The following is a 24,141-nucleotide window of genomic DNA, read 5'->3' as shown; positions in this document are numbered from 1 at the left end:
GCAGTGTCTTCATTTGTTGTCTGATACATATTCATGTTGGCCAAATGAAGTAATAGCTCCACGTGGCAGATAAAGGATGCACTTGTCTGTATCTCAGCTTTGCTTGTTACGTAGATATGTGTTGACATGTGCAAGGCCATGGTAGAAAGGTAGAAAAGTCATTTTTATGTAGAAATATACTTTTAAAGTAATAATTTAAAGCTGAGCTCTGATTTGCAGTTGGCGGTTTTCCAGCCAAATGTAATAGAAGACAACATGCACATTACTAATATCCTCTGACCCTTTTTGAGCAAGTATCTGTGTTGTAGAGAGGTACAATCAAAGATAAGACAAGCAAATGCGAGTCAAGTATATACCAAATACAACAGATAACATGAAAGAAAATCTATAGAGGTCTTGTGTTAATATATTTTTTTTTGTATAACGTGAGCATGTTGAATGATTGAAGTAATGAAATACTACATATGTGGTAATATCATAGATGAGTTACTATGCCTAAGAGAAGGAAAGAAGGGAGGAATAAGAGAAAATCTTAAATAGTGGCAACCCCAAACACATTTCAGCATATAAACTACTCTGTTCAGGCACTGTATTGTTTAGTCCTTAAAAAACCCTTACAGTGTATGTTGGTCTATATAGCTACTTAATGTGTGTATACACTGGTTCTAAAACTTACTGTAAAATTAAAAGTTGAAGGATGTTGTCACCTTCTCCAAATCAAACTACTGGCACTGGCAGACGTGTTAGCGAGCAAACTGTGATGTCAACTTTTGGATTTGCTGTTGTTTTAAATCTGTACATTTTGAAAATCATTGATTGCAGGGTGCCACCTGGTTTTGCTCCGCTGTCTACCTGTAGAAGTGTGACCTGAAATGCTGATTAACATTTTCTAGTAGCAGAACATGAGCCATATATTTTTGTTGGTTTTAATGTAGCAAGTATTTCATGAGTCATTGAGTTAAAGAGTGAATATGCTCAAAGGCATTTAAGCTGTTATTGCTGCGTATAAGGTCATGCACAATCTGATTGGTTGCAGGGGGTAATGTTTAATAGATTACAGATTATATGCACATAAAGATGATCCTATTATACTGCATTAAATCCTTATTTTCCATGACACAAAAGCAACACACAGCTAAGCATGCCGGTGTACATTAAGCTGCCATGATGTGTGAGGGGGCGTGTACTGCATGTGTGTGCTTATATTCTAAGGTATATCTGCCCAAGGGGTGTAGACATAAATCCACACTGTCAGGCTGTCACATTAAGGTGTATTAAAATGCAAATGAAATATAATTGACCAATACTGACTTATTACATAATTCTCTGAACAGTTTAAGAACATTTGTTTAAAGTTGAACAGCCAACCACTTTTTGTTTATATGAGCTTGAGCCATGTTCACCATTTCCATCTTGCTCTCTGTGTCATGCTCTCGCTACATGTATGTGCTGTAACATGCTTAGCCATGTGTTGATTTGTGTTATGGAAAAGGAGGTTTTAATGCAGTTTAATAGGATCATCTAATCTATAATCTCTTAAACATTATAGCCTGTGGCAGCCAATCAAAATGTATATCATGCCAAAGAGATTAAGATAAGTAGGAATACTGAACTCACATGTGTAGGGTAGGGATAGAAGGATACAGAAATCCACATATAGTGCAGACTTTGAAACAAATATATGTGCACAAAAACGGGTTAGGGTTAGGGTGTGATACACATGATAGTGTGTTTACATTCATACATGATGGAGTTGTGTGAAGTCAGTCCTAAAAAGTATAAAAACATGGTGGGACTACTGACCCTGTCTGTTTAAAACTGTAAAATGTCAAGCTCCTTCTCAATAATTTACATGAAGGGCAGAGCTTTGGTCACACAGTCTCAGAACAAGCAGCTGCCAAAACAAACAGTTATGATTAAAAAAATCTGCTTATAAAGGAGGCAATGGTAGTAATTTGGTCGAGGAACTGACAGTTTTCTAAAAATGCACAGTATTCAACACATCAACCACAGATGTCCCATCTTTATATTATTGCCGTATCAAAGCCATTGATGCAGTTGATGTGTGCTAGGCTAAGAACATCACTGCTGTGGCTGTTAAAGGAGGAATATTTTATTATAAAGAATCATAAAGCAATGCAAAAATGATGTCTGCCACTGAGTGATTAGAAAACATCCTAGTTTATGTATTTAATCATTTAAATAAGTACACACAATCAATTTAAATAATAAGTCAACTATCCTTTCAAAATTAAGTGACCATGAACTTACAGAATAAAACCTATAAAAGTTATGATTAAAGCTATTAAGTGCAGAATTTGAAAATTTCTCTGAATGTTTTTCTCATCAAATTTTTTTCAACTCTATTTCTCCCTGTTGGACAGCATTGATTTTCAGTGCTTTTATTTGTTTGGATTTTTTCCAGTATTTTTCTGTAAGTAATCAACGCAAGTTTAAACTTAGAGAAAGTAAATTGTTTTGTCATTTCTCATATTTGTAATAGCTTAATTGGACGAAAAACAGTGATAGAAAATCAGTATCAATATCAGACATAGTGATTAAACTGGTCCATTTTCCTTGTCATTTCATGTCTGATATTTATTGGAGGGTATGACAAAAGCGAGCTATTATTTTGATAAGTCATATCACTGAAATTGTGATATTTATTGCTACTTGGAGCATTCGGAGTAACTTTTGATATTCAGTCAGCTTGACCGTTTTTGTGTATGCAAATGTGTATGTGTGTGCTATTCAATGAATCAGAGCCAGAATGTACCAAATAATAGAAACAAGCATGACATGAAAATGTGTGGTCATGTTGTGTTGCTTGTGTGTGTCTCATTTATGATTTAAGACCCTTTTACAGCTTCAACAGTGGCTTTACTAAAGCTCCCAATCACCTGAATCAATTGGTTCTGTCATGCTTCTTCAAAGCAACCACTTCAAAGCCCTCATCTTTTTTCTCCTCCCACTCTTCCCTTCCTTTTATCCAGAGGCGGAGCGGGGACACAGGGCCATAAGAAATTATGTATGTAAACAGTATAATGATATATAGAGGTCTGCTGCGGTATATGCTAGCATGATTTTAAGTACTGCAGCTTATACTTTTGCTAATGTTGACCTGGAAACAATATGATATTGGTGATGATTATTGGATGAAATGAATGAAACGAATGAAACTAGATAACATCACCAACAGAAAACAAAGGCAGCAGTTTTCTTCCATCTTTATCAGCAAGATAAAATTTGGTAGGAAATAGTTTCGCCCCGTCCTCGAATTCTGGGTTGGGGTGTGGGTTTGTTTTTGTGTTGTTTCTTCTTTCTTTTCATTTATTTATTTTGTTCTGGATCCTTTGTGTCCCTTTTAATTTTTTTGCTAATGAAGATTTAAAAGAGCTTGAAGTGGTCACTTTGGTAGAGCAAACACAACAGCAGACGTTGGCATGTATTCATGATATAATCAGGCATAGAAATGACCATGAGATCCAACACACACACACACACACCACATTCAGCAGTCAGCAAGTATTTGGCACAGAGTTGAAGTGATGATGGTTTGATATGTGTATGGCATTTGTCAGACATGATGATGGTGTTATTCTTGGACAAAGACAAATGCAGCGTAGACACACAGCTGTTTCCTCCTCTCTCTCTCTGTGTCTCGCTCCCTCTCCCTCCCTCCACCAGTGGTGTAGTCGACATGAAACTCAGGTATATAAGAAACGCAGAAGGATGCGTAATAGTATAGTCTTGTGACAGAACTTTCACCTCAGTAATTTGCAAGTATCGGGTCAAGAGGTGTGACAGCAAACTGAACAAACCATGATCAGACAGGGCAGAGACTACATGCCGTACTATTTGTGGGTCTGATGCACCAAGTGAGTCATTTCAGACCATCAACCTTTAATCCAGCAAATCATAGATTTTCGCAAAGTAAACACACCCTGGATGTCATAAAAAAAGTTTACCACTTAGAACTCCAGTGCCTTAATTTGCAGCAATTTTTGCAGAAATATGTTTATATAATGATTATATAGTGATGAGCCACAACATTATATTGTAATTAGGAGTGGAAGGTGTAAATAGTATAGAAACTAACCTGGTATAAATTTGCCCTATGCTCTGACCCAGTCATCTAGCCATCATAATTTAAAAATAACATAAAAGTTTGTCAGATTCTCACGTGTCCAATTTTTTTCTGCATTGCAACACATCAACTTCTAAGAACTTCTAAGAACTTCTAAGAACTAACTGTTCACTTGCTGCTTAATATATCACACCCCTCAGTAGGTGCCATTGTAATGAGATGATCAGTGTTATTCCCTTAATCTGTAGTGGTTTTAATGTTTTGGCTGATCACAGAATAATGCTAAACTATACACTGATATTTTTATTTAGAGCAGCATTGCAGGCATGAGGATTAAATTTGTTTGTACCAGTTGATATGATTTTCATGACAAAACTTCAATCTATGTGAGCTAATGAAACACATCATGTATATAAAAATCCAGTCATGAGCAATATTTTAAAAATAACTATCATAACTCATAATCCTAAATAGCAGATTCTCTTGAAAACAAAAAGGATATGCAGTATGTCCAGATACATAACAGTGTGAACATAAAATAACTGTATGAACGGGTAAAAGACTGTGAAAACTCAATCCAAAGTGTTTAAATCTCCCTGGCTATAAATGTTCTTGGCTGTTAAAGTCTTTTGTTGCATACAATAAATTGTTTCACTGACTTTCAGTCTGGTAACACATACCAGTCTGCCCTTACTTACGTGTGAATGCATGTACTGTATGCGTTAGTGAGTGGTGTGAGTGCACAGTTAACTAGATTACGCTACTGCTCTCTGCCAAGCTATAGTGCCACCCCTGAAATCTCAAACCCCAGACAACACAGGTCCCACTCTTTTGTAAAAATGTTTATTTTCATCATTAATTTCTTCCTGTCCTGCCCTCTTTCCATTTGGCATTTTGTTCACCCCTCCCTGTGCTGGTTTTGCACTACTGTGTCAGAGTTCAGTGAATGTTAATAGCTTTTAGGAAAAGTGTCCTGCTCCCCACCCTTGTTTATAAGTGCTCTGACATCAAACTACATCATAAGATGACGTGGAAAACAGGGGTTTGGTGAAGAGTTCGTGATATGAACACACACAGGTCAAAGCAGACTGGAAACTTGCTGAATTTACTTTAAGAGATACAACCTTTTATTTTTAATTTAATAACTTATTTTGAATAGTGACATTGTATTTATATGTTGAAATTCTTAAGCTGTCTCCCTTTTACATCAAGGCCAAAAGTCTTGTTCAGCTGCAGAACAGCACCGACTGCTTAAAGACACTTTTCCAGGGAACTTAATCCCTACTTAGTGGGACACTTTGAATTAAAAATATTTGTTATAATATGGTGTCTGCTTCACCATTTCGCTTACCACCTACTCATAGTGTAGGGTTGTGTATTGGCAAGAATCTGGCGACAGAGGGCTTATGATTTAATATATTGTGATATTGTAAGCAAGGTGATATATTGCCATTTTTTTCATCAAATTTTAGGAAAAACTGCCTGAATCTTTTTCGTTTTTATGCAATCAGAACAGTGAAGATGGATAGCAACACTGCTATAATCACGATACAGGCTTTTGAGCACTGATACAGTGTCACAAACGTAAAATCACAATACTGAAGTGTATTGATATTTTCTTACCACCCCCCACTCCCTTTAGTAATGAGTTTTTGTAGTAATCTTGACATGCAACACAGACACATTTCAACCACTGTGATCCTTCTCTGCACTGCACGCATACCAGAAACCAGAGGAAGCAGCTGTGTAGTGTGTATGAGAGCAGATAGAGGAGGGAGAGCGAGTTAACATTTCCTGATGAAACGGTGACCTTCTCTGTGTCTTTGGCCAACGATAACACCATTGGCGCACCTAATACAAAAGGGACCGAGAAGCAGGCCAAAAGGGGCACATAACTGGGCAGGTTATTGAGTTTATCTGCAGATCTATGTATGACTGTGGCCTTGAGTAAACACTAAAGCATCACCCAGTTCAAAACATAATTAACACAGGAATCACTAATGGTATTTAATACCAAACAATACACACGCTTACTAACTTGGCAGCATTATGTGCGTGGAATCCCATGAATGTTGTTTTGGAAGGACCAGTTTAGACCAATTTAACGCAGGTCTGGCCCTGTGTGAAGAGACACTTTGGCCAACATTACTGGGAAGTGATGCTGCTGGTTGTGTGCATGTACGAATACGTTCACTCCTGGGATGCAGATGATGCAGGCAAGGGTTAGACTTTGGCAGAGGAATTCGTATAATTCAACCCAAACAAGCTGACATTGCGTGTATTGGGAATTTGCTGTCACCACCTTCCTTCAGGCTAAAAAGATGAGAAATGTGACACTGATTATGTTGAAAAAATACCGCAGCACACCACCCATGGTATTAATGTTGCTAAATAGTGACACTCTTTCATAATGGATCAGTGTTAGCTGATGACAACGTGTCTCTGCATAGAGCTTGACCTCCACGTGCTCCAGTGAAGCTCTTTAGTCTCCAGCAGTAGATGGGTAGCTCTTATCTATGTCGCTGCTATAACAGAGCATTCTAAGTAAAATAAATTGAATTAGTTCATACATTATAAAGAACATTTAATGTACTAGGCTATTACTGAGTATTGGACCAAGGTGAAATATGCTTTTGATTAATTGCATACTGAAGCAAATGAACAACATATCCTGAATGCATTCTTGTATTGTGTGTGTTAGCCTTTAGATCTGATCATGTGTGATTGATGGATGTTTTTGATGGTGTTTTCAGACATGGCTAGCTCCAGAAATCATTAGTGCATCTTAATGTCAACGATGATGAGCTTTGGAAACTCTTTCACTCCGGACAATTATACTGTCATCATCTTTAATCTATCTGGCCTGTGCACGCCTTTAAACACACAGTTTTACTCTATTTCTCTCTCTCTCACACACAGTCACACAGTCCAATTAGCCAAACACCATCTTTACACCCTGAATGACCACATGCATCTTTCTGTCTGTCTCTGCACAGCTAATGATAATGATGGTTGTGTGGTTTACTGTGTGTTTGTGTGTCTGTGTGTACTTGAGCTTGTGCCCCTGCAATTGCAAATGTATTTTTGTGTGCCTGCATGATATGATATGTCTTAACACATAGCTTAAGCAGACACTCAACCATTTCCAGACCTACAGCCAAATGACAGTTAGATCATTAAGCTCTAGCAATGAGCGTTGCTCTAATTTAGCATGAAGCTGGTAGATTGTCCCCTCTTGCTGTATGTGACCTTCACATTCCTGGAAAGCATGTTTGTAAGACGGGTATTTTTAATACTTGTCAGTGACTGTCATGATTTGGGTCCTGTCAAAGCCTTGGAGCATTTAGGCAATGACAACAAGAGAGGTAATAAAATAATAATACCTAGGAGGAGCTGCAGTGGTGGTGGTGAAACACTGTGTGGGCCAATGTGGTGAGAACCACACACATATTAATCAGTTTATCCTCAGGGAGACTGGGAGTGAAACCTGAAGAAAAACAGCTTCATTATCATTAAACTTATTTTTTTAAAGTTTTATAGCATTCACATAATTAAACAAACAAGACAGTAAATATCACTTCATGTGAGATAGAAGAACAAAAAGAAGCATAAATGAATACTTTTTGTACTCATTTATGTGTTTCAAACCCAGGGAACTATAACAGTGCTGGCAACAGCCGTGTCTGGAAAAACTGTTTTTTTGCATTGTCCATATGTCCATCTGTCCCATTCAGTCAGTCAGTATGGTGAAAAATATATTCAATACCTTTCATTATATTCCTTCAGTCTTCATTACACATTATACAGGCATGTAAATGATGATGATGTAAACACAACTGTGAGGTGATAATTCTAGTTAGCCTTGACACTGGAGCACTTTTCCTCTACCAGGGGACTACAGACTCCAAACTACCTGAAAGTGTTTAAAGTTATGAAATGTTGTTCTAGTTTTACTTTAACAAATCAAATTAAATCAGTTCTGACACTAGAGACCATCTTACAATGGGATCCCGTGATGCTGGAAAAAATGAATGCCTTCTGACCCATAAGTGGTCATCGCTGCATTGTTATTTGTGTAGTTAGTACTCATGGGTTGGACCACAGCCATCTTCAAACTCAGCCTTCATTTTGATCTCAGTTACACATCTGTAAAATTCCATGACTGCATCTTCCATGGTTGTGACTCAGTCACATTGACAACATCTGTCCACAGACAAACAGATATATAAACATCTGGCAAAGTCCTCAAAATCACCTTTGTGGTAGATCCCACTACAGTAGTTGTCTCCAGGACCATATAATAAGATGAGAACAAAACCAGCCACACTGTACAGTCAAAAACTTTCTGTTTTGTGGTGAATATTATGTCGTCATGGCAACTTGGTTTGATGAAAACTCACAAGCTTCACTATTTAGCATCATCAGTAGGTATCTCCTGAACCAGATTTTGCCACACACACACACAACAACAACAACAACAACAACCCAGTGTCATTCCTTCCAGACAAATTACTTTTGCTGCTTGCTACCAGAAACACTGAATGCATCTATAGGTCCTGATGGATGAGCCATACTTTAAACTGCCATACTTAAACTAATCATTGGTAGCAACAGTGTCATATTGACTAACACTCTAGATCCTTGAGACAAGGAAGCTACAAGCTACAAGTCATCATTCTGCAAATCTGAAAATTTGGGAACACAACTAAAATAAATTGTTATTTAGGATGTTTAATCTTTGTTTTTGTTACTCTTTCCAGAGGGAGTGTGTGAGATCTGGTTGACCAGTGAGGACACAGGAGCGTATGGTCGAGACATAGGGACAGACCTACCCACGTTGCTGTGGAGATTGGTGGAGGAGATTCCTGAAGGTGCCATGCTAAGGTTGGGTATGACAAACCCACCTTATATCCTGGAACACTTAGAGGTATGCACAGCACCCAGTCACACATTTAACACAGAATTACCATCAAAGATAATAATAATGCATCACTGATAAATAAAACTAAAATACTTTTTCCTTTTCACTGTTTAGTTTTTGTCCCAATTGTCTCTTGTGCTATCCCTGTCTGTGAACAAAAAATATTGCTTTGCCTAGATTTAATAAACTAAATGCCTTTCTATTTTGCTTACCAAGCAGTTTAGCTGCAACGCTCACGCTCCATTCATTAGTGCAGTTCATTCTCTTCTCTCCCTAATGAGTCAATTAAGGACCATTGTGTCCTCTTTAGCAACCTCATTTTATCAGTCATTATTGTCTTCCCTAATGGAACAATGGACATTGTTATCCCTTCTCTCTCTCCTTCTCTTTCTACTCCTTTCTCTCACTGTGTTTTTGTATGTCTGTCTCTGTCTATCACACATGCATTTTCTATCATTTAAATAACAAAATATTATAACGTGTTATCACCACTTTCCACCATCAGTGGACAATAGGCATATCCGGCCTTTGCTTTCAGACAGCAAATCGACTTGGAGAGTTGAGTTAATTTGTCCAAATTATTAGAATAATTAAAGTAGGATGCGTAAGAAACATGAACATGTTTCTGTTTTGTGGTCACTCTGGTCTGTCGTTATTCCAGTGTTGTCAAAATCAATGAAGTCCAGACAGCAGGACACTCTTAGGGTCTTCTCCATGTAGTTACAACATTTGTCAAATCAGCCATTAGTTTTAATTCTACCATTTGTAAAACAAAAGGAATTACTAAAGGATGATTACTGTAGATGCGCAAAACTAGCTAGCAGGGTACCATTTATTGACCTTTTTGTCTGAACTCTGCCTGGGCAGACACATTGCACCTAAGCCAAGACCTTTGCTTCTCGGTTGATGTAACTTGAAATGTTGCACTGATCTTCCCTAATGTCAGTAATGTAACCTTGTCCAAAATGAACTTAAAGGGTAAATAGACTCTCAGATTCTGTTAAGATCTTCTCTGCCAGCAGCCATGAGCTGCCTCTGTCAGATTCTTCATTACTCCACTGGACAGACAGGGAGTCTGGTAAAGCTTTGACAGCCCTGTGAGAGAGTTACTGTGCAGGTACCTGTATTGTAGCTCTGCTAGCAGCTTCACTGTGAAAGACTATAGACTCTAGTGAGAATTTATTTTGACCAAACCAGAGTTGGTGATTGTTAGAAGAGTGGATAGACTAACAAAGTCGGTTTTGGTGAGTTTTACATGTTTTTCTGTCCAGTTTAAATGAAGTCTGTTTTCCGAGGCGTTAACGAGCCATTTAAGCTTGTATTTGTTCAGTAAAAGAGAGAAACTTGAATTCATAAGGTGAACAGTTGTATTTCTCTGTTTAAAATGGAAAATAAGTGTGAAAACATGTAATTTGTAGACACTTTGTGAGTTTATTTTGTCCATTGGAAGTAGTGAACGTATGCAGCATGCATAACATAGTGAATTCACCACTTGCACACATCTCCTAGCTGAGACTTGAGAGATCGGGAGAAGGTGGGTGGGGGGGACGATGATATCGCAAATCACCGATGGATGAGCTGACGATGATTGCTTGGAAAATTTTTAGCATATTGCCCAACTCTAATGCGTATCTCAATACATGTTCAACAATACGATATATCTCAGAAATTTTTAAATAGCCAACGATTCAGTTCGATATGATTCAGCCCTGTCATGAGACGATATGATGCAATACAAGATAAGGCAATTTGTGAATCTTTACATTTTGATTCAACTAATGCTACATTTACTACAAAAAAAATCCTGTTAGTTTTACTAAATATAGTAACATTAGAGACAGAGAGGAGACATTACAGTGGTGTTAACACCTTATTATGAGTCTCATGTGTAAATGAGATCCTGTAACCTAAATGAGAATCTGTGAACAAACTGTAAAACTGTTTAAAATAGTATTGTTGCAGTAAGATGATATTCTACTCTGGTTCATATGAAGAGTGCTGTGGTTTTGATTAGTGTGGAGGAACAGTGAAGTGTTACCTGCTCTCACAGTGACATGACGTCTCTGTGCGTCAGACTCGTGGCTCTGTACTCTGCTATCAGACACGTTTTGCATAAATGATTTGCAGCGGCGTTTCTCATCTTTCTTATGAAACCCAAAACTTATTCTACACTTAAGCGTTATGAAAATTTGGTGGTGTGACACGGCACAGTGTCACTTCTGTCACTGTTTTCAGCGCTTGTTTTGTGTGAACGCAGCAGCAGGTGTCCAGCAAGAGCAGTGCAGGCAGAGGCAGGAGGGGAAAGAAAATGGATTAAAGTTCCCTGATGCCAAAAATGAAACGTGTGTCCTATTGAGATGTATCAATACGCTAGTGCTGCATCAATTTGTTTCCGATTCATGTTCACCCCTACTAGTTAGTGTCCAGCTTTTCATTAACATCATATACCAACAGGAATGTATGTAGTTATGTGTACAGTGACAAAAAAGTCTGATTTTACATTTTACATCTCTGAATTAAAAATACATTTTTCTACAGATATAGTGGAGTATAGTGTCGTAATCCAACCTTGAAGCTGCATATACTTTCACATTGTTAAATAGGTATACACCTGGATATCAACTGAGAGAAAGAGAGAAATAGATATGGCACATGTGGGCAAGCAAGAGACAAATTTTAGACAGAGTGAAACAGACTTTTAATTTTGTAATTATGTTATGTAATTCTGTATAGTTCTATGCTTTAGCTATGTAGTGTATGGAACTACGCTACAGAGTGTTGTTTTGTTTTGTAAGAGTGAGAACCAGACATTAGCCTCTTACATTAATAAATCCAGTGTGGACAGAACATGCGTCAGTAGGCCTGGTGACCAGGTGCTGGACAAACAAAAAGCAGCAATGAAGACAAACAAGATCAGCACATTGTGGCTCCCTTTTGAGCTGATGCTCTTCATCGCACCGTGCAGTATCTAATTGTTGCTCTTTTCCTCGGTAGTAGCATTGTAGTTTTGTACATTTCAGGTGGCAACTTAAAGAAGAGAAAAAGAAACAAAGACAAGTCAAGGTTGTTTCTCAATGTTGATTGTCATTGTTTCTGGTTTACATGTCACTCATGATAAAATATATTTCTCTAGCTTTGCTTGCCTTTTAACTTTCCCAGTCTCATCCCTGAGGAAAATTGTTTGGAAAGAGTGGAGGAGAGAAATAATAATGGAAAAAGGAAGGACATAGAAGGCTGAAATAAGGTGATTGTAACCTAGAAAGTGAAGCAAAACTTTTTAGTAAAAAAAAAAAAAAAAGCCAGTTAAGTTCACAACAGATATACTTTTGAATCAAACAATCAAGGAAGATTGGAGATCATACATGAATGAAATGAGGGCAGAAATGAAAAAAATGGGGATGAAGGCCCGGGGATAGAGATGAGGGGTAAGAAGGAGTAGGAAAGTGCTGTGGGAAGCAGCAGTGGAGGTTGTAATTAACCAGGGGTTAATGGAGGTGGCTAATTGTCCCCCACATGTATAGGTAGGCTTTCTGCTTGGCTACATTACAATTAAAAAACCACCCTCCTAATGATAGGGAATAACAATTAACTGATAATTAGAAATATACTAGGACGACACACTAGCTTAGTCTGTGTGTGTGTATGTTAAGAATCATTTCATATGCTACCGGCTCTTTCATTGTTAACATCCATGCATTGAATTGAATTATATCTTTTTTGCTTTAATTCCTCAGTCAATTAACCTACATAAGGAAAGATAAGAGTGCTCTTCTTTAACTTATCATTGTCTTTTGTTGCTCCTGTCCCCCATTTACCCTTTATCCTCTCCCCTGTTTTCTCCACTCCCCTGCCAGTGCCTCTTCAGATGCCTCCCCTACCCATTTCTCTTTCTAGTTCTACTTATAAACTTTCTGTATGTTGAGTTTCCTTCTTGCTCTTCCTTGACTTTAAGTCCTCTTTGATTTAGCTTGTTTCTCCTTCTGATCCTGGCTTCAACTCCCCTTTCTTCCTCCAGTTCTTTCTGTTTAGTAATTATTCATGTTCTTCTTGTAACCATTTAAGTTTTGTTCATCATTCACCACCTCTAAACTTTTGTTTTTCTCCTCCTAATTACTCTTCCTTCACGTCTTCTTCTGTCACTTTTCTCCAATTCCTCTCATGATGGTGGTAATCACAGCAATAACAAGGCTGTGGTGATGATGGTGAAGGCCAAATCTTCGTAGTAGATTCATCCGTCATCTTAAGTAAAGGCCAAATTATAACCCGCTGTCTTTTCTTTTGAAGAACACCAGCGCTTATATAACAACATCACACTGAATGGCTGTGATTGATGCTGAAAAGGCCAAGTTACCTCTCCGCTTCCCCCTAAAAGATCACCCTCTCTCACAGACACTCACTCAGATCAACGCTTTTCCACGGTCTCCTTCTGTCTTATGTGCAGACTGTTTTTTTTTCTGACAGATGTAGACAGCCTCATAGCACCATTTGCTGATTGGAGCAGTTAAAGGCCCAATCGCCTCTCATGGGCCACTTGTCTCTGACATTTTAGTTGATTGCATGCCGTCGGTGGACATTTTTACTTGAGTAGTAGCAAGTAAAAGTGTCTAGCACTGCTACTTTTCTCACATTTTTTTCCCTCTATAAGACTTTATATTTTTGAATTCAGCATTTTTTTTTTATCTGTGTGTCCATCGATCTGTCTGTCCTTCTGTCCATCAGCCTGTCAACAAATTGCTAAGCAGCTGTCAAAAGTGCAGCAGTAGGTCATCTGATCCTATACCCTAAGGTGTGTGTGTGTGCGCGTGTGCGCATGCAGATACCTGTGCATGTGCAAGTGTAAGCCTCAGGGTGTGATTGAATCTAGCATGCTAGCAGACTCAATAAATGAGGTGTGAAAATAGCCTCCTTGTACAGAGCAATCAGTCAGGCTGAGATGAATGAAATAGCAGTTGTCCATTAAACATCCTCCACCGAGCTCATATCAGTTTGACTAGAGATACATCAGATATGCAGTTCACACACTCTCCACAGTTAGCTCTGTGAAACGGTGATGTGAGACCGTACTGTTGTAAGCAAAGAGTGATTTGACTTCAGGGTCCAGTGTGTAAGATTTATGAGGGGTTACTGGTAAAATACAGCAGAAATGGAATATAATATTCATAGGTATGTTTTCATGAGTATATGACAGGGGTTCACAAGCTTTCGTAACCGACGACCCACTTCTTATTAAAAAATATACCAATGACCACCTCCCCATATCAGTAAGTTGGCTCGTCAACAGCAGCAAAACATGTTTGTCTCTGCCTGATGAAATATCGTGGTGATATTGGTGACTGATATTATCCATTTTTAATGAGGTATTTTTTACTTGTGGGAATTCTTGAGCACATTTAGATATAAAGATAAATAACTTCTAAATTATCATATCGCCCTCGTGGTTTGCAAAAATCCTCTATGGTGGTATATGTAATTTTATATCATAGTAATAGTATATATCATACAGTAATTGTTCTGTAAATGTACTTATAATAAGCATGCCGTACCATACTTAATCACATTGGATTATTTCTTCCTCCACTTGGAACTACGAACAAAAACTTCCTCACATGAGAGACTAAAAGGTTACAAATGAGTTAACGTGTGCAAAAATGATTGGAATTGTTGGGATGCCTCTTCTCTGCATTTGCAGTATCCTCCTCCATGTTTTCTTGTCACTCTCTTCTTCGGTTAGATGTGCATTACTGCCAGACGTCACATGAGAGCATGGTAAGCAGTGCTGAGGCTGAAATTGTGCTCTGAGGTAGCTGGATTGCAGCGATTGTGCAAGATCACACCATAATCGTGCGAGAATAGCTCCTGTGGTGGAAACAGTGTATTGCCCAACCCTACTATCCGGCTTACTGGATGGTGCTCTGAGGCCCAGTCAGCCGCGCTGGCTGAGAATGGCCGGTGTACAATCACCTGAAAATTAGATTCTCTGTGTTTTCATGACCTTAGAACCACTAGAATGCTACTAAATCATACACACTGGTCCTTTAACATTTTGCACAGCTCAAAACGTTTAGTTCCAAAATAGGATCTTGTAATTACAGTCAGAGAAACAAAATGTAAATCAGTCCTTTAGTCTCGTTAGCTGGTTTTCATTTAGCTGTGAAGAAAATGTAATTAAGCAAACTTAAAATGTCATTTTGCAAAACCATGAAATGTAAATTGGTGTTTTTCATCTCCTAAATGGATTTCCTCAATGTCTAAAAAGTAATAAGTCAAGTTTATTGTTCTCTAGTGCCAAATGCTGTTGTGGTTTTGATCTTAAAGGTGAATAGTTGCTTACTCTGTGACATGAAACTGGACAGTGTTTGTATTTTTTTTTTAATTTTATTTGAACTTTTAATTTCTTCTTTTTTTTCATTTGGCCATTTATTTTCCATTGACAGCAAGACATTTGTGTCACAGTTCGATGGAGCTGCGCTGGGCCTTGAGAAGGTTGACAAACTACCAAATACCCGTAACAAAGTGGAAACTCCATCCTCTGAATCGCCGGATATTTTTCATACCCAGGACACAAGTATTCACGCACATGAATACACACACATCTCACATAGCCGCACACATCTCTCACCTTCACACTCAGATGTGCACACGAGCACAGCTGTACGGGCACACACTCAGACACACCCTCTCAGACCATTTTCATTTTAATGAAGCCTTTGGGAGCCTCTTCACATTAGAGGCCTAATGTAGCATTGTGTGAGGGACCCGGCACCAAATGAATGCTCACAGTAAAGCTATTCTGATGTGCCTCTAAATTAAGAGTACTGTCTTACTGCAGTGAATGATATTTTCTGAGAGATCACGGTTTATTATAAATTCTGTAAGATGGAGATTTAAATACTGGCAGCCCATTTAAAACAGATCTTTTTGTGCCTTTTGTTGTGGCTTTAAATACTTTAAAAAAATTTTTTTTATCAAAGAATAAAAAGAATTTGTTAATGTAATATGCAGCTGCGGGAAAACATATTCATCCATATAGGGGTTTTGTGCATTTTTGTCTTTGGTTGGCTTCTTTCACTATTTAAAGGGACAGACCACTCAAAATCAAAAAAAAATTTTGTGCTCTGTCCTGTAGTGCTATTTATTCATATATTCATAAATAGATCATTTGATTGTTTTTGTATGAAATGCTTAGTTTAAGGAGTATAGGCATAGAGATGTCTGCCTTCTCTCGAATGTAATGGAACTCAATGACACTTTGCTTTTTTCAGAAACACTGTCTTTTCAGAAATCATGACCTGGTTATCAAGGTAATCCACAGACCTTGTTGCGAGCACTTTTAGTAAGGAATTATTTTCGGCATCCATCAACCATTTCGCCACTCTAATTAGCTTAGTGGTGCTACTGCAACAGCTCAACAGAGGAGGATGGCATTAATGTTAACATCCTGTGCTGCCACGAGCCTCTCATCTGTGAGTAGATAGACGCTGCCCTCTGTGCGGTGATACAGATGGTAGGTGTAGTTCAGTAGAAAGAAAACAGTTCCTGCATGAAACTGCTCACAAGGTCTGCGGATCGTGTCATATTTGTGTCATATTTTCTGAGAAGAGACTTTGCAGTTGAGCTTTTTAGATGTTTTTGGCACTTTGAGCACCACAAGCCGGTTGCCATCCAGTTCCATTATATTCCAGAGAAGGCTGAAAATTTGGCAACTCACACCAAAATAATCTTGATGGATAAATAGCACTACAAGTAAGAGGAAAAACATGTTAATAAAAATGAATTGGGGAAGAGCTGTCCTACAGTCACTACTGTATAATGCAGAAAAAATATGGAAAATGCCAAAATGCTTAAAAATAAGTATCAGAGTCATTTGTTCTTCAGCTCACAACAGTCAGCATAATACAGTGTGACATTCCAATGCTACACATGCACTTAATTTCCCTTTTATTGTGCAATACATAGATTTTATCTGCGCTGTGTGAGGTGCTGTAGGCTCGGTATAACCTCCAGGGAAAATCAAGTGCAGCCTGAAGTGTTTGAAATGTTTAATACCATTGGGAGCTCAGTTCCTCTTTCTGCTGCTGAATACATTCCCACCGACTGTGTGTTTGTGTGTGTCATTGCACACTCATGGGGACCTGACTTATTATCCTGGGAACGGCTTGTACAATCATTTTCTCTACAGTCTCCCCTGGGTGAACCCTGTTAATACTCTGTTATGTGTGTGTTTGTGTATATGTCTGTGAGTGTGTGTGTGTGAATGCAGTTAGGTGCTACTTATCATTGGTTTACTTCTGAACGTTCACTTGATCCAGACTGTGACCCTTTCTGTTTGTGTGTTGGCACTCTGGGGATTCCAGCTGTGTTTGTGTGTGTTGTTAAAATGCAATCACCAATATATACTTATTACTTATTCTCTACGAATATGATTAAGTGTGCACCAGATACTAGTACTGACAGTGTACTACTTTAACAGTTGTGTAAGATTTTATTTTCGTTTGAGGTAATAGGACTGGACATATGCCATGAAACTTCAAAACATTATCACCAATTTAACTAATTATAAGACATCACCAATAGAAAAGGAAATTAATTACTACTCTAACTTGTTTTTTTCATTTCTCTGAGTAGCTCTTCCACATCAAGGTTGTTGTTGCATTCTGTTCATCAATTACGCACTCAAAACTTGTTGGCATGTTGATGATTATAAGAAGACTTCATTTTTGTCGTCTTTCTGTGCTAGTGTACTACACACTCAAACACACAGAGAAAGACCCGGTTCTTCTGTCTTGACAATGTTGAGTGTATTTTCACCAGGCGTTTTTTTAGTCATCCTGAACAAGTGGTGAGAAATTCCATCAACTTATTTCACCTTATAGAAGATGTTTTGTATAAGTCTTAAAAAAAATTACGACTGCTGACATTTGACATTTTGACAGCGGTGTCACTCTGTCTCTCTGGTTTGCATCAACAGAGTTTTATAGATGTATAATAATAAATGCTAAGGTTGAGCAAGTACTCAGCTGAAACAAGTATCTGGTACGGATCATACGCTTTTTACAAGTACAAGTAAAATGGAGGGTAAAATTTGTCAGTATCTGTACTTGTGCATTAAACAGAGCAGAGGGCAACAGAAAAAATCCTTATGCAGAATATTCCAAAGGAATTTAGAGCACCGAGCTCAGAGTGATCTCACAAACCACCTTTTATCTAGGCTCTGTCTTTTTTTTTTCCCATATATGTTCTTTTCTGTCGTATCTGATTTGAGGGGGTAGATATTAGATCCTTTGAGCTAAGCCATTTAAGATGGATCCTTTCTGGTTTATGTGTCTATCTGAGCTGATCAACCAAAGATGAAAGGATTGCGTGCCTGTTTGTGTGAATGGGAGTGACAGGCCCGGTGGGGGGAAGGAGAAAGTGGCAGGGAGAGTGAGAAACAGTATTATGTTCCTTTTAAACACTGTCAGGAATGATAAAAAACAAAACAAAAAACAAAACAAAAAAAAAACACTCATGCCAATTCTTGATTGGTTTGTTTAAGCTTGTTGAATTCTGCTTTGAGCTGCATGGTTCATCCACCCAAGAGTGAAGGCATTAAAGCAGCACTTTAATTTTTGCCACTGGGCACTGCTGAGTGATATCTTCCTCATCAGAGCATCATTTTCACTTCAGACTCACTAAACTGTCTGTCAGCAGCAGTCAAACATTGAAAAGGCCTCAACTCCACAGGGATCGCTAACAAAAGAGATTCATATCAGTGTACTGTATAATCACTGGAGGATTGGACGCACGCTGTCAGACAGACGCACACGCATGATAAATGGCTTGTGTGAATGAAAAGTCCTTCCCTTATAGATTAATCCCCAGTTGCCATCAGCAGTGCCCTGCTACTCAAGCTAGCATGCCATCTGCTGAGACCCCATTCACCCTTGCAACGCACATTCATGTATACACACACACACACACACAGACCCACACACACACAGTCTGTGGGCTCAGTCGCAGTCATGGAACCCAGTGATACTGGAGCCGCATATTACTATACTGTACTGTACTAGGATACTAAAGACAAGGCAGGGCAAAGCAGTCTTAGCAGCACATTTTGTCAAAAGTACAGTCAGTGTTCACAATGCATACAGAAACCAGTTGATTTGTGGGCTATCATTTTGAAGCCTCAATTTAGGCATTATGGGGGTTGTGATCTTATTTTTTTTTTGTAACCAAAGCATGCGTAGTACTGCTGAGAGTGGGAGCTGGTGGGTGACATGCTGCGGCTTGGGTGGTGCTTGGTTTTGGTTTGTCCATTCAGTGACCCGGAAGCTCCATTCACTATTTAATTTGTGATCTAATGGTACAGATGCTTACATCATATATACCTACCAGCATACATTCATACTTTGTATGAGTGTTGCATTATCTCAATGTACCTACTGAGAAGTGCATATGATAATTATCTTCAATCAGAACCTATTGGTAGCTCATATGCATGTAAAATAAAAATAAGGCACTTTATTACCAAACCATGTCTATTCTATGTACCAGGGTTAAATGTAGACTGTTATTAATCACGAGCGTGGACTTCAATACTTTAAGTGCTCATTTAAGGGCTTATGGTTCAAAGCACCAGAGGTAAAAAGGTGGCACTTCAGACATGTTTTGAAAAGGCACATGCAGAGAAAAAGAAAGGAAGTGTGTTCCTCAAGCCACACATAGCACAACCACTTGAAGTACATTTCCCACATGGAGCACAATAGATATGCAAGTTGTTGTGGATTATCTGAGAAACTGCTGAGTTTGGACATGGTCCTCCATTTTTGTTTACTCCATGTATTGCAGTTCTGTGGACTAAAAGACTTCACACTAGAATTTTTAAGTACACTATAAAGCATCTACATGGAGAAAATAGAGCATAATTATCTGTAGAGTAACTTGTAAGAACTCAGAGATAACACAATCAATCTCCTATTCTTTTACCTTTTGAAAGTTTTTAAAAAACACACATAAATGAATATTCCTTCACATGTTTTTCTTTCACCCACTCACTTTCTGTCTCTCTCTCACACACACACATGCACAAATACACACACATATAGAGAGCTGATTTCTGTCACCAATCAAGCTCCATTTTCCAACCAAATTAATTCTTTCTAATTTGGAGCTTCCAGTGGTCAACCCCCCGTGGTGCGCTGCAACTGAGCTGTGTTTGTGTGTATGTGCTCGCACACACATGCTTTTTTATCTTCGTATGAAGGAGGGAACATTCGACAATAGATCTTAATTGAGAAGACGGACTGCAATCAGCATATTCTTGTAGGAAATCATTAAATCATTTCTGCCACCCCTCTCTTTTTCTCCTTCTCCTTCGTGTGGTGATTAGCATGGTAATGATAGCATCCTGATTATGTCCATCAGAAAAATCTGACATCTGTGGTCTCTCCAGTTCTTTGACTGAGGAAATGAAAGTAAGAATGAAAGAAAAAACCTTCCAACTCTTCCAATTAATGTGGTGTATTAAAAAACAAAGAATGTCACTCTTGGACCTGTTCTTGGTAAAAATGTAAAAGCTGAAACATGACTCTAGAGCTTATTAATTGACTATTAAATTAACTGCTTAATTGTTTTGAGTCATATTTTTTGGGGAAAATAATTCCACATTCTCTGCATTCAGCTTCTTAAATGTGGATATTTTCTAGTTTCTTTACTCTTCTATGACAGTAAACAAATACTTTTGGTGTGCGGACAAAGCAAGACATTTGAGGACATCACTTTGGGCCATTTTCTGACATTTTATGGACTAAACAAGTAATTGATTAAATGAAAAAATGACTCACAGCCCTGTGTTGCTACTGGATAATCAAAAGAGTGTGTTGATTAAGTTTTCGACACTCTTTTCAATTCCAGAAACTGACAATATAAATATAATAGATTATTCAATTTATTATACGTATATTATGACCTTGCTAGAAAAATCTTATCTTTTGTTGTATTTCTCAGTATGATACAATTCATGATGTTTAACCGTTTGTTCTTCCACCTTTTGACTTCATCTCAAAAGACATCTCTGGCAGTGCGCTTCATGTTACAATCTGATGAGTATTTGATGGTGGCATTTTCTTAAACATCAGTGTGTCCATAAGTAAAGATTGGTATTTCTGTATTATAGGAACCACAGGTATGATGATAATTATTTGTATAAGTCTTTAGTGAAAAAAGAAAAGCACCTACATAATGGCCAGAAATCCTTACTGACTTAAATATAGATTGTATGTTTTTTTTTCTTTTTTTTCCTCTTACCATTCTGAGATTTGGACCTGGATGCTTCAGTAAAAGCTCTTGACTTTTCAGACATAGAGAACACCTATCGGTGCAGCCCTGACTCTTTGACTTTGGATCCAGTGCGTACACGATGAATTCTCTGAGCTGCTTTTCTTTTATTCAGCCCAGTATAAAAAAAAGGAAATAGAAAGTATGAGAAGGAGGCAGGCTGTTGTAGAAGGTCTGGAGAGAAAAGAGTGCAGAAACAGACAGGAATGTTAATGGAACCTTCATTTATTCAAAGCTAGCAGCTATCATTCACCAGAGCCATCTGTCAGATTGTGCCTCTTTTTTTTCCCTTTTCTTTTCTTCTTTACTTTCGTTCTTTTTGCAGTAATTATGGTCAATTAAAAACTTCACATTTTGATGTCAGATTGAGAACTTCTATGGCTAACCTAGCCTATGTTTGTCCTCCATCATTAGTAGACTGCTCAAAAGCGAAAACTCAAATTCCCAAAAGAAGATGATATGCCCTGTAAAAAGTTTTTAAAAAAGTGATTTTCTTTTTGACATATATTCAGTTAAGTATAATACAAGGACAAGATTTTTATGTTAAAATGGATAAACTTATTTTTTTGGTCCCTGAATTAATTTGATTTAAGTCTTAAATACGTTTGCTTTTATTATTTCTGTTCTTCTTGCTATGTGAAATAGATGTAATACATATGTAATATTAATGTAATATTATTACCTGTAATTATTAATGAAGGGTTTTTTGTTTATTTTTTCTGTTAAATGTATTTTAGTGCCTGACTGATGCTGAATTTTTAGGGCCAATGGCAATACAATCATTTGAGAGTAAAACCATTCTGATACTGGTATATTTCCAATATTCCATATGAAAATGTAATATACAGAATATAGACTACATACATGAATGCACATTTTATACAATGATCCCTTAAAAGTTGTTAATATTTGTGATTAAGACATATAATGGAGGCAGGATATTTTACAGTTTAATCATTTATAAACAGTTTAATTTGATTGTATCAGGGAAGTGAAACAGTAAACTTTCACTGGTATTTTTAATAATTACAAATAACTATAAATAAAAAACTAAGGTATATGTCTATTAAACCTGAATTAATAATTACAAATAAACGATTAATAGCTCAGTAAAAATGTAGTTCAGACTCAGATCTAACATTTTTTAGTGATTTCACTGATTTCACCCCAGTTGCCTTCCCTCCTCTTATGAAGTCTTCATTTCTGTGTCTCCTGTCTCTCCATCTCTCTCTTTTCTCTCTCATTTCTGTGTCTCATTAGGAGATGGCCAAGATATTGAATCACCCACGTGTCTATGGCTTCCTTCATGTTCCTGTGCAGTCGGCCTCAGACAGCGTACTGATGGACATGAAGAGAGAGTATTGCATCGATGACTTCAAAAGAGTGGTGGACTTTCTCAAAGAGAGGTAAGGCTGGCTGTGGCGTCCTAATGGACTCTTGAGGCTGCAAAGTGGAGTCTGTTGCATGTTAGTGTCCTGATGACGCCAACATAACAGTTGCATCTTGTTCTTCTTTCACTTAGAGTACCTTTTTGAATAATGTTCATGCATGTATGACTGTGTGACTACATCGATGAAACAGCAGAAACTTTGCCTTCATATGGACAAACATACTTATACTCTTAGTTTTCTCACCTGACTTGGATCAAAATGAACTGCTACTGCATGTGTGCATCCAGCTTATTGCTTGGATGCTTGGTGAACATTTTGCACTGTTTTGAATAAGATGATTTCTTTCACCTTCAACCTTGTATGTGCTGTATCTGAGTGGGTTCTCCAAGGTGCTATCAGAGTTCTCATGGCAGCTCATAGGTGTTTATTTGGAAAATGTTTTTCTGTCAGACTAACACTGCTCTCTTTTATTCTACCTATTTGAGTCTCTTGGAGACTCACGGGGCTGAATATTTTGAGTTATAATAGAAAGCTTTGGGTGATGCAAACTATCTGTTCCTTATATTGCCACTGTCATCTTTGGATGTTTCTGGTAACAAATTTTAATTTAGATTAGTCAACTAGTCTAAAAGTTAGAAAATACCCAAAAAAGAGTAATTTAGTAATCAGGTTTTAGGTAATTATTAAAAAAAGATATTGTGTGTAGAAAGAGCCATTTGAACCTGTTAATTTAGTTCTTCAAGTCAGATATGATAGAAATTATGTTAGAAGCGTAATTATTGTTGCAGTCAGATGAATATCATTTATAGCAAATTGAATCTTTTTACAAGCAATTAAAAGAAGAATGACAGCAGTGATATATTCTTTCACTTTTGCTGCAGTTCTTCGCTCTTTGTGTCACGTCTCATTCATCAGGACTTCACAAGGTTAAACATTTCAAACATGGGATAAATTGACACGTTTTAGGAGATCTGACTGCATGTTCCTCCAAAATATACACACTGATGCACACATGGATTTTAAAGCTAGGCATGTGATCCACAATTCTGAAACATGCACATAATGCATGGTTGTGACCTCTGACATGGCACAAAAGATAAGAAATGATGCAAACTTAATCTTTTACTGTATGAAATGAAGATAATCGGTCCTGGAATTTGAGTATGATTAATTATGGCAATGCACGTCAGCGGCGGTGAATAGATATAGAATTGATGCCACGATAATACGCTATGAAGGGATTCATATTAAAATGAGTTTGGGTCACATTTCTGCCTTAAATCTCTAGGTATTATTGTGTGATTTAGAAGAAAGATGTTTATGTATGCGCTGCTGCATGTAAGCATGTTATTGCTGTTGCCAGATGATAACCTCTTATTTTTAAGTACGCCTTTTCCCCTGGAATTAAATGCATGTTTTAAGAT

General features: G+C 37.7%; 1 protein-coding gene across 1 annotated transcript in view; it reads left to right on the top strand.

The window, feature by feature from the left end:
* The window catches only part of cdkal1 (CDK5 regulatory subunit associated protein 1-like 1), a 274,804-nt gene that overhangs the window by 145,713 nt on the left and 104,950 nt on the right, over nucleotides 1-24,141 (top strand). Inside the window, exons 9-10 of the mRNA XM_084726284.1 lie at nucleotides 8,848-9,014; nucleotides 22,587-22,732. Of these exons, the coding sequence (XP_084582410.1) occupies nucleotides 8,848-9,014; nucleotides 22,587-22,732 (313 nt within the window). The remainder of the gene's footprint in view (nucleotides 1-8,847; nucleotides 9,015-22,586; nucleotides 22,733-24,141) is intronic.

The sequence above is a fragment of the Lutjanus erythropterus genome, chromosome 9 (genome assembly GCF_056507025.1).
Source record: "Lutjanus erythropterus isolate fLutEry1 chromosome 9, fLutEry1.hap2, whole genome shotgun sequence".
Taxonomy (NCBI): Eukaryota; Metazoa; Chordata; class Actinopteri; order Lutjaniformes; family Lutjanidae; genus Lutjanus; species Lutjanus erythropterus.
This window is presented reverse-complemented; position numbering and strand designations above follow the sequence as displayed.